The sequence below is a fragment of the Archocentrus centrarchus genome, chromosome 8 (assembly GCF_007364275.1).
Source record: "Archocentrus centrarchus isolate MPI-CPG fArcCen1 chromosome 8, fArcCen1, whole genome shotgun sequence".
NCBI classification, from domain to species: domain Eukaryota; kingdom Metazoa; phylum Chordata; class Actinopteri; order Cichliformes; family Cichlidae; genus Archocentrus; species Archocentrus centrarchus.
The window spans coordinates 4144407-4156782 of record NC_044353.1 but is presented as its reverse complement, the minus strand read 5'-3'; the positions used below and the strand labels follow the sequence as shown (position 1 = coordinate 4156782).

Sequence of the window (12376 nt, the reverse complement as noted above, 5' to 3'; positions counted from 1 at the left end):
ATTTTTACCACCAGAGTATTCGGCCTTCATGCACGCTCCTCACCTGTTTTATGGTTTTCATTAAACATAAAGGAGGTCTTCAAGTATTTCTTGCATGTATGTTGAGCCAAAATATTAAGCTCTAACTGCTCCACTGCTAGCAGCTGAAACACAGCTAACGTCACTGAACAGGATGTGGGACATGCACTCTCACAGCGGGGACTAATCAATTTCTGAAATGATTTAAATGCAGCGCCTCGGCCGAGCATCGCGTGTAGGACGTGACGTGTGATGTCTTCTGTCTGCATCGTGACTAAAAAAAAACAATTCCTGCACAAGTATTCTAGAGATGAACTAGCCGAGCCTTCCTGCACTGGGTGCCTGCTCTGCAATGTTTTCAAAAATGAGCTCACAGCTCAGTCCCACACAGGATGTAGAACACAGGCAAAGCTGCGCCGCAGAGCTACACTGTGCTCCGTGCACTAGCCAAATCTCTTGATAAGTTTATACACTACAATCAAGCCACAGGCCATGACGCCTGGTAGGGATTACCAAGGGATTACAATATATTCACCCCACTGGGATCCCATCACATGGTGGATCAGATCTCTGCGACAGGGGCCCAGCGTGCAGCACTCCCTGAGGGCCACAAACACTACTGTGACAGATTTGACAAAGAGCCTAACTCTGTCTGACAGCTCAACACAAACCGCTGTCTGGCTACAATGTGAATGTTAAACTAACATTACAGGGTTTGACATCACGGAGTCCCGCCATTACATTTCTCCTCCGTTACCTTCCGGAGGGCGGGAAGCACAACAATTGGAAGTAATTAAGATAGTATGGCCAAGAGTCACAGCTGACAATGCAGTACATGAGAGAGGCAGGGTTGCACAAGGAGCAAAGATTTCATTGCAAAGATTTAATTCCTTTGTGAAGAACTTTTCCTTTTGAAATATTTAAATGTATGCTCATAAACATATTATATTAACACTATGCATGCCACACGATCAGTGTAGTCAAAGCTATGCATGCAGATTAAATTTGAATGCCTCAGGCTGCTAAAAAAATAAAAATTAAGTAATAGCTTCAAAAGTAATGTCACGAGAGAGAAATTATAAATCCCCTTGTTCTCCATTTGTTGCATTAAACACTGGACACCATCTGCTGGGTTGTACTGCAGAATTCAACAGCAGCAGGGTGGCAGCTGCCACCCTAAGATGCAACAGCCTGGCCACAGTCTCATGCTGCACGCTGACAAACTAAAAATACTACTCCGGGCTCTGCTAATGGGCTCTTACACTGTTTTATTACAGCGAGCGTGCCGGCATGAGATAAAGCCGAAAGGTCATTTATTTTTCGCAAAATGCAAAAATGAACATTTCACAATCAAAAGATTTTCATGTCTAACATGTCAACCCCCCTCTATCCACCCCTCCCTCCACCCTGAACCCCCGCCCCCCAGGCAGTAGGTGACTGAGATGGGCGTTCGTCTAGGCTGCTTGAGCGACTCCCCGTGGTGGCCGCCGCCGCTGCTGCTGCTGTTCTGCGCGATCCCCTGCTGTTTGGGCCGGCCGTTTGGGATTCCCACGCCCTCGGTGAACGTGGCGGTGGTGTTCAGCGGCACGGCCTACCAGACGGAGATTAAGGGGCGTTTGAGCCGGGAAAACTTCATGGACCTTCCCTTGGAGGTGAACCCCATCACTGTGCTGGTCAACAACACTAACCCTCGGGCGCTGCTAACCCGCATTTGTGACACTCTCTCCACCAACCGTGTCCATGGCGTGGTGTTCGAGGACAACGTTGGCTCAGAGGCTGTGGCACAGATCTTGGACTTTATTTCCACCCAGACAGCCGTGCCAATCGTGGGCATCAGTGGAGGCTCTGCTGTCGTCCTGCCACACAAGGTCAGCTGATACTATTAGTCATTAATTACTTGTTGAACATAACAAGCACTCTGTCATCCGGGCAAAGTTCACCTGTATCAAAACTGTGTTTAAGTAAAACACAAAAAAGACTTTAGTTACATTTCAGCACTATTGATTTGGCATTTGTGAGACCAAAATCTGATTTTTCCTTTTATCTAGGATACACCAACACCACTGGACATACCATAATAATATTTTATTAATCAGTTATTACAAAGGTGATAGGTGGACTATGAAATAATTTGTTAGGGTTAATCTCATTCTTGGGTAAATAAAGTTTCCATTTTGCCTATTTGTTTGTCAGGTATTAAGCACACCATACTTTAACTGAAGTCAGATTATTGCTTCACTCTCTATTTAGACATTTAGTTAATCACGTCAGTCTGCAGTGTAGCTCACGGTAATTACAGTCCTCGCAGCAAAAAGAGAAATTATTTCAATCACAATTCTGCTCAAGGTGCTGATTCACTTTCTTGAGAGCAGTTAAATAATGACAAAGAAGCCGTTAGGAAAAAAGAGCCATGATAAAAACTGGGTAGAAGGATGTATAATACGTCATTTTCAAGTGACTTAAAGAAAAAAAAATCAATGGATATCAGTTATGACCAAATTGCATATTTGCATATTAGATTCCTGAACAAAGAAATGATATTATGGCGAAGATCAAATTTAAAGTATTTTACCTTTTTTTTTTTAAATCCTCAGATTTTAATAAAGGGTGAAAAGAATGATCTACACATATGGCAGCATTTTTACCTGAGCTGAGTGCTTTACAATGTGGTTCTCACACTCACACACAAACAGCTGCTATGCAAGCTGCTCATCTGCCATTGGGCTCAGTGTCCAAGTTTCAAACCACCAACCCCGGAATTAGTGGACTCGACTACCTGGTCCATGCTGCATGAATGCTCCAACAGTAAATCCAAGTAAATGATCAGTTCTGTAAACATGTGTGACTGGCAATATGATATGCCTATGATGACAATGGTATCACAACATACAGCAATTCTATGACAAGAATCATCTACAATGCACCAAAATATTGTAAATGTAAGGAGAAAAAAAGGACTTTTGAACTTTTTCCCTGCATTGTGTCAGTGAGTGTGCATCATTATTCACTTTTTATCATGTAGCAGATTAGAAATAAACTATTAGCTCTCTGATTAGCTTTCCAGATGTGAGCCGAGTATCTTCTTCACTGCAAGATGGTTAACATTCGCTCACTTTACCCGTGTTCGTTTGACAGCTGCCACCACGAGAAGTCACGAGCAACTGGCTCCAAGTCGAACTGGCGGAGGAAACGGTTCAGAACAGCTGCAGGTTTAAATAAAGACACCAACATCTGACAGTGGTGCATCAATAGTTGTATTATGAGAGGAAATAACACAATATATTGTGATATCAATATTTAGTACAACCTCTAATTATAGAATATGTATTTTGTTAATAAGAAAAAGTCTAAGGTGTAAGCTTTCAAATTTCATATAAAGGTTGTGTGAGCAGCAAAACGCTATGTGAGCTATTGAGAAGACCAAAAATATGGTTGTGTTAGTACCCTATGCTGCCACATTGAGGTCAGGTAAACAACAAGGAGAGATGTTTGTGACTCGTATGAGCAATTAAACAGCATCTGAGCTCAAACTGGAAGGTGTAGCTGCCATGATCTATCTATAGGAGCGCCACAAAAGGCTCAGCCACAGAGACCAACTATAATCCTTTCAAAATGGCTTTTTCTCTGGTGACATTTCAGCACTTTTGCAGAGCTGGGATAACATTACATGTTGACAATTGCAGTCTGCAGCCCTGAAAAAGGATTCTTTTCAATTGATGACTCAGTACGAAGTAAATGCTGCACATTAATAATAATGTTTTATTGAATTGTGCATGCTGCACCATGAGAAACCTGCACAATTGTAGACAAGCAGGCGTCTGAATTGTGCTATTAAAAGTCCATCCATCCATCCATTTTCTTCCGCTTATCCGGGGCCGGGTCGCGGGGGCAGAAGCCTAAGCAGAGAAGCCCAGGCTTCCCTCTCCCCAGCCACCTCCTCCAGCTCATCCGGAGGGACCCCAAGGCGTTCCCAGGCCAGCCGAGATACATAATCTCTCCAGCGTGTCCTGCCTCTTCCCGGTGGGACATGCCCGGAACACCTCACCCAGGAGGCGCCCAGGAGGCATCCTAATCAGATGCCCGAGCCACCTCAACTGGCTCCTTTCGATGTGGAGGAGCAGCGGCTCTACTCTGAGCCCCTCCCGGATGGCCGCACTCCTCAACTTATCTCTAAGGGAGAGGCCAGCCACCCTTCGAAGGAAACTCATTTCTGCCGCTTGTATTCGCGATCTTATTCTTTCGGTCACTACCCAAAGCTCGTGACCATAGGTGAGGGTAGGAACGTAGATCGACCGGTAAATCGAGAGCTTCGCTTTTACGCTAAGCTCCCTCTTCACCGCGACGGACCGGTGCAGCGTCCGCATCACTGCAGAAGCAGCCCCGATCCGCCTGTCGATCTCCCGTTCCCTTCTCCCATCACTCGTGAACAAGACCCCGAGATACTTAAACTCCTCCACTTGAGGCAAGAACTCGTTCCTGAGCCGGAGATGGCACTCCACCCTTTTCCGGCTGAGGACCATGGCCTCAGACTTAGAGGTGCTGATTCTCATGCCAGCCGCTTCACACTCGGCTGCGAACCGTTCCACTGCGAGCTGGAGGCCCCCCCCGATGAAGCCAACAGAACCGCATCATCTGCAAAAAGCAGAGATGAGACTCTGAGGCCACCAAGGAAGAAGCCTTCCGCCACCTGGCTACGCCTAGAAATTCTGTCCATAAAAATTATGAACAGAATCGGTGACAAAGGGCAGCCCTGACGGAGTCCAACACCCACAGGAAACAAATCCGACTTATTACCGGCTATACGGACCAAGCTCTCACTGTGGTTGTACAAGGACTGAATGGCCCGCAACAATGGGCCAGACACCCCATACTCCCGGAGAACCTCGCGAAGAACACCCCGAGGAACACAGTCGAATGCCTTCTCCAAGTCCACAAAGCACATGTAGACTGGTTGGGCAAACTCCCACGCACACTCGAATATCCTTGAGAGGATAAAGAGCTGGTCCAGCGTTCCACGACCAGGACGAAAACCGCATTGTTCCTCCTGAATCCGAGGTTCGACTAACGGACGCACCCTCCTTTCCAGCACCCTGGCATAGACCTTACCGGGGAGGCTGAGTAGTGTGATACCCCGAAAGTTGGAGCACACCCTCCGGTCTCCCTTCTTAAAGATGGGGACCACCACCCCGGTCTGCCAATCCAATGGCACTGCCCCAGATCTCCACGCGATGTTGCAGAGGCGTGTCAACCAAGACAGTCCTACAACATCCAGAGCCTTCAGGAACTCAGGGTGAATCTCGTCCACCCCAGGGGCTCTGCCACCAAGGAGTTGTTTAACTACCTCAGTGACCTCACCCCCAGTGATGGTCAAGTCATCCCCCTCATCCCCAGACTCTGCTTCCACTACAGAAGGCGTGTCAGTGGGATTCAGAAGGTCCTCGAAGTATTCCTTCCACCGTCCGACTATAGCCTCAGTTGAAGTCAGCAGCACCCCCCCCGCACTATAAACAGTGTGAGTGAAGCACTGCTTTCCCCTCCTGAGTCGCCTGACGGTTTGCCAGAATCGCTTCGATGCCGTCCGAAAGTCTTTTTCCATAGCCTCACCGAACTCCTCCCACACCCGAGTTTTTGCTTTGGCCACTACCCGAGCTGCATTCTGCTTGGCCTGTTGATACCTGTCAGCTGCCTCCAGAGTCCCACAGGCTAACCAAGCCCGATAGGACTCTTTCTTCAGCTTGATGGCTCCCTTCACCTCCGGTGACCACCATCTGGTTCGGGGGTTACCACCACGACAGGCACCAACCACCTTGCAGCAACAGCTCTGAGCAGCAGCCTCAACAATGGAGGTGCGGAACATGGTCCATTCGGACTCAATGTCCTCAGCCTCCCTCGGAATGCTGTCGAAGTTCTGCCGGAGGTGGGAGTTGAAGATCTCCCGGACTGCGGCTTCTGCCAGGCGTTCCCAGCGCACCCTCACAATACGTTTAGGTGTGCCAGGTCTGTCCAGCATCTTCCCCCGCCACCTGATCCAACTCACCACCAGGTGGTGATCAGTTGACAGCTCAGCTCCTCTCTTCACCCGAGTGTCCAGAACATACGGCCGCAGATCTGATGATACGATTACAAAATCGATCATCGACCTGCGACCTAGGGTGTCCTGGTGCCATGTGCACTTATGGACATCCTTGTGTTCGAACACGGTGTTTGTTATGGACAAACTGTGGTTTGCACAGAAGTCCAATAACAAAACACCATTCGGGTTCAGATCGGGCAGGCCGTTCCTCCCAATCACGCCCCTCCAGGTCTCACTGTCATTGCCCACGTGAGCGTTGAAGTCTCCCAGCAAGACTATGGAGTCACCAGATGGAGCACTCTCCAGCACCCCACCCAGCAACTCCAAAAAGGGTGGGTACCCTGAACTGTCATTCAGCGCATAAGCGCAAACAACAGTCAGGACCCGTTCCCCAGCCCGAAGGCGCAGGGAAACTACCCTCTCGTCCACCGGTGAAAACTCCGACGTACAGGCAGCAAGCCGGGGGGATACAAGAATACCCACCCCAGCTCGCCGCCTCTCACCGAGGGCAACTCCAGACTGCAACATAGTCCAGCCCTTCTCCAGGAGACTGGTTCCAGAGCCCAGGCCATGCGTTGAGGTGAGCCCAACTATATCTAGCTGGTATCTCTCAACCTCACGCACTAGCTCAGGCTCCTTCCCCACCAGAGAGGTGACATTCCATGTCCCAATAGCCAGTTTCGATAGCCGGGGATCGGTCCGCCAGGGCCTCCGCCCTCGGCCACCGCCCGACACACACTGCACCCGACCCCTACGACACCTCCTGCGGGTGGTGGGCCTGCAGGAGGGCGGGCCCATGTAACCTCTTCGGGCTGCGCCCGGCCAAGCACCACGGGCTAATGCCTGGCCACCAGACGCTCTCCCTCGAGCTCCCTCCCCAGGCCTGGCTCCAGGGTGGGGCCCCGGTAACCCTATCCCGGGCAGGGTAAACTATTCCCTTGTTTTTTCACTCATAAGGGTCTTCTGACCTCCTCCTCCGTGAATCGCCACCTTATCGTGGTGGAGGGGTTTGTGTGTCCCAGTGATCCCAGGAGCTATGTTGTCTGGGGGCTTGTCCCCCTGGTAGGGTCTCCCATGGCAAACTGGTCCTGGGTGAGGGTCCAGACAAAGAGCGGTTCAGAAGACCCTTATGAGCTATTAAAAGTAAGAAAATTTATTTATTTATTTTATTATTAGTGAATAATATGAAAATATGACAACACCAAAAAAGCAAAATGTCAGCAAAATGTAAAAGGCAACATGCATAAAAATGTAGGAAAATACTGAAATGAACAAGAGCAGATCCCTGAGGAACACCACCAGTAACTTATCCTCATCTGGTACATGATGGTTATCCATTTTAGTGTTTTCCACACATCAGGACATACTGAAACCATCTACTGATCTACTGACAAACCCCCCACTCTTATTTTGAAAGTTTAGTCACTGTTACCCAGCTAGCCACAGACTTGCCCATGGTCCACAGTATCGGGTTGACCAGGTTGCTGTTGCGGCCTTCCTCAGTGCCATTTAGCTGCTTTCCAGATGTTCTCTTTGTACATCAGTCCATTTAAGTCAACTATCTCCCCAACATTATGGTGTGTTTTTTGAAGCATTAGGACTGTTATTCTTAAGCAATTTATAAATAATATTATAATATTCCCATTCCATTAGTCTAATGAGAACGTTGTCTTTTAGGCCTTCTTCTTTTATTGTCATCTTCAGGGTTATACTGCAAGCCTGCCAGGCGTAAACTGATCCCCAACTGGGCCTCAGCACGGGGGGGATTTTAAGATCCTTTTTTTAGCCATGAGCTACAGCAATAAGGTTAGCTAATGCTAACTGTTAACTGTTTTTACTCATGAAAAGAGCCCAAAAAGAACGATTTAACTGTTTAGAGCAGTGGTTCTCAACTCCAGGCCTCGAGAGCCTCTGTCCTGCAGGTTTTAGATGTGTCTCTGCTTCAACACACCTGAGTCAAATATAGAAGTCATTAGCAGGACTCTGGAGAACTTGACTGCATACTGAGGAGGTCATTCAGCCATTTGATTTGGGCGTGTTGGATCAGGGACACATCTAAAACCTGCAGGACACTGGGCCACGATGCCTGAATTTGAGAACCACTGGTTTAGAGACAGAAAAAAGTAGCACTGTGTAGCGGAGATTTTTGAAGGCCACCTGATGAGAAAACATTTTAAACCCATCGAAGCTTAATTTGATATTTTTAAAGGATCTGCAGATATGTCACATTAATATGTAATATTTTCAAGTGTTTTTGGAAAATATGGTAGGACAGATAAGTCTGTAAATATGAAATAACTCCCTAATGTTAGGGAGTATGAATGTTTCCATGTAAATCTTGGAGGTTTTTCTAAACAAGGAAATACTCCAGTAATTTCCAGTATTCGCACAACTTTGCAGACAGCTCCCCTGTCAGCAGCATCCATTTCAGAAAACATGCGGGGTGATCTGGCCCTCAGCACGGCTCCGAGGGTAATCAAAGAGATGTCATGCAGCAGTTAATGCCTCCTGCTGCTCATTTACACTTTAACCATTCTAACCCGAGGACAGAAACAGCAAATCAATCACAGTAAATTACAGAATAAACACGTGTAATAAGAAATAAGCTTAATGACAAAGACTGGCGAGCATTAAAATGAATGACTGCTTTTCATCAGTAATTAGTTGAGACCATTAATTTATGAGATTTAATGAAGACATTATACTTGCCTTTCAGAAGCGTAAGTGCATGCATTATTAATATGGATGGTCCTAGCTGGAAACCAACCATAATCTTCTCCTGCCCACTGAGGTACCAGGCCTCTGATTGACATGTACACATCCCTGCCATTTCACATTTGCAGGTAAATGGTTTCCTTTGGCCTTGGGTCCACTTGGGTCCATACCACAAATACCTACGATTTTGATTATTAGAGACCATTTCAAAAGGATAAAAAGCATGGAGCATGTTTAGACTTTCTCAGATTTCAGTTTCTGGCACACCTTCACCTCCTTCAGAGGTCCAAAGAGAAGAACATGAAGTCTGTAACCTTCAACCTGACCCTAACAAAGGAAGCGTATGAGTCGAAAAGTGCCGCTGGAGTTTGTGTTAGTGCTGCATGAAAATCAAAAGTTTGTTGAGAGATGGTATTCTCTCTGATTTAGTTCGGATGGTGTGAAGATCTCAGATACCTTCCTTCTTGAAGCAGGCTGTCCCACTTGACGGTCATATTTGAGCAGCCCCCACGTAGTTATTCGTGCAGCGCTGTTGAACCTTGAAGTTAGGATTCGTTATCCTTAAAGGCTCAATTCAGAGTACCAATGTGATCGACGTCTGCTCATCCCACCAGAGGACTGAACCAAAGCCATGCTTGTTCACATCATAGATACGGCTAGCAATAAAAAAACGATCTACATCTTTACTACAATAACAATAAACTGAGACAATAATGAGGAGATATGCCCACAAACACACAGCTGAAATGGTCACGATGCTCAACTGCGTGCGTGCATCTGTGCAATAACCTTACCAAGTCATTTTACCTGTTTAAATAAAGGTTTAAAAAAAAAAACTGATTGGCTAATATACTGATCAACTCTTTGGTGGTAGGGGCAAGGCAAATGGTATTTTTTATCATTTCAGTTCTCCTACTGTAACATATAATAGTGAGTATTAGCAATACAAAGAATAACGTGAACTTAGCAATTCATACAACTTAAACTGTACTGTCTCTATATCCTCGTCTCTGTAAGCTGTATTTAATTAAAACTAACGCAGGCCTCAAAGGTTAGATATCTGGGGGAGCTGCGGCTCAGCTGATCTCCAGTCCCTGCTGACCGCATCTAAAAATATCATTAGGCAAGGTGAGGCACCATAAAGTGTCTAAATCCTCTCAAATGATCAAATGTAATGACTCTGAACATTAGGAGTCTCCCAAATGAAGTTTTTTTTTTTTTAATGTTGATATTAAAGAAAATGATATGACAGATAAATCAAAAACAACTAAATGACCTTTTGGAAAAACGGATATAAAACACATCAGCATACAGATTACTGGAAGAAGATGATCTATAATTGTCTGTCACAACATTACAGATCAAACAAAGAGAGGTGAAAAGCAGCACAGAATCTGGATTTTTATTACTGGGAAACTGTGGAGTATAATGATTATTATTGCAACTGGATTAAAATACCAATAAACATTGCATTTGGACAACAACAAAGGGAAACTCTGAGTTTCCCTTTAATCGGGAATGCCATCCGCCGATTGATTTATGGGGCGCTGTCAAGGATAGTCAACAAGGCATTGGAGCTCATTCATTTTTCATATCACTGAAAGCACAGCGTTTGAGCCCTGTGAAAGTGACAGCATAAAATTAGGTGATAAACCGGTTCCTATCTTTGGGACATTTCAGTTCGATGATTGGCAACATCAGCGCTCACGTACCATTATCCGGATCATTTTCTATTCTTATCACAAACGGTCATTAAAGAAACTAATGCTGGGACGAAAACTCAATTAAGAAAATTGCTTTTTGTGCAATTATAGGATTGGAACTTATTCAATCTAGCAGTCGGTATCAGATGACCAAGAAAAGCTTCAGATCAGTTCCCAGGGGCCTCTTCAGTGTCTAAACACTGGATAAAATCAATATCAATAATCAAGCCTGACACAAATCACTGACATGTTTGTGAAGCCCAAAGGTCACGCAAACCAGTTTAAACCAAAAAAATAGAACTACTGCTATTCCAGGACACAACCATACAAAGCCTAGTGCTGCTTGATTTATGGGTTTTTATACACATTTCATATTTTCAATAGAGAAAATATAAAATTTGGCAGCACTGTTTGTATCAATAGAATTTGTTGTTGTGTTATACTAAGTGTCTGCAGCTCTACTCTCACTGCACCATGATTCATGCACCATTGTTGCTCTGCTCAAAGTTATCCTGCAGCAGGACACAAAGGTGGTCGAACAAAGAATAAGAGCATCAAGTTTCAACATATGCAAGATATAAAAGATACACATGAACTCTGTTAAAACTGCAGGTCTGAGTACCACTGCTGACTCCGTCCCCCACAGCATGAGTCCAGATAAGCAGCACACAGCTGGATGGGTGGGTGGATGGTCTGAAGTCATTTTCAACACAAGCACCTTACTCCAAAAGAAATTACACAATCTCAAGTTGGCTGTTGTAATTTTGCTGAACAGGCATAATGTCAATTCAACTTTTCTTTCATTATGCATTTAGTTCAATATCCTGACCTAATAAACTCCATTCTGCAGTGTGACTGATTACATCCTCTGAGCCAGAGCACTCAAGTGTACAAAATGTACGACAGAGACGACAAAAAAAAACAAAAAAAAACCCGATTGTCTTTGCAAGAACAAGAGCCTGAGGCTTTCCTCAAAACTAGAGCAGTTCTTTTTTTTTTTTTTTCCTTCCTTTCGTTTCCCGGTGTCTGTCGTGTCTACTTTTGGAACTCACTTTTACCCACGTTCAAGTCCTGAGTGTCAAAACACACAGCAGTTAGAGGATAACCTGCCTCGACTGAAGCAGACCAAGTCCTGAACAGTCACAGAAAGCAGCCAGCAGGAAAAAGAACAAGGTGTTAGCAGTGAGTTGGTACATGTGTATATGCAGCGTCACTTAAGGGCGCTGACTTTCAGCTATTAGCTGGACTGAGAACACTCGGTATGTCCAAAGATGTTACTGTGTATCACTGATTATCAGCTTGTTTTTATTAGTTTAATAATGATTTCCCAATTCTCCCTGACATTTGCATTCATGTGTAAATATATGTATCTGATTTCATTATTAATAACATATTTGTTACTCTACATGTGATACTGCAAAATACATTCATTGCATTAGCTTGCTAATTTTAAGCGCTAAATGGCAGGCCCGCGGGCTAATTAAGTGATGGTGAACAGTTAATTTTTTTTGCATATGAACCAGAAGAGTTACAGAGTAACATGTCCCGTGTTTCCTTCCACTAATGGGTTTGCAGAAATTACGTAAAAATCGAACAACAAAAACATTATAATCCAGGTGTTTTATTGATCCGATCAGCTGCTAACACGATCACGTTTTTAATGCAAGCCACTAACTACGACAATGGGAAGTGTCATCATTTTGCAGGGGACTGTAGTTTTTTTTTCCCTCCAAGGCCGCTCACTGCTCCCGGGATTTTATGTTTAATAGGAAACCTAAAATTGACCTTTGAGCTCTCTTTTCCCTTTTCTTCCCCCTCACGTTTGCTTTCTGTAGCCCTGCAAAATCAATCTTGAACAGGACAGATT

General features: G+C 45.2%; 1 protein-coding gene across 1 annotated transcript in view; it reads left to right on the top strand.

The window, feature by feature from the left end:
* The first annotated feature begins 1460 nt into the window (after positions 1-1460).
* grin2ca (glutamate receptor, ionotropic, N-methyl D-aspartate 2Ca) overlaps positions 1461-12376 on the top strand; it is a 48913-nt gene continuing 37997 nt past the window's right edge. The window contains exon 1 of the mRNA XM_030735747.1: positions 1461-1886. Within this exon, the coding sequence (XP_030591607.1) occupies positions 1461-1886 (426 nt within the window). The remainder of the gene's footprint in view (positions 1887-12376) is intronic.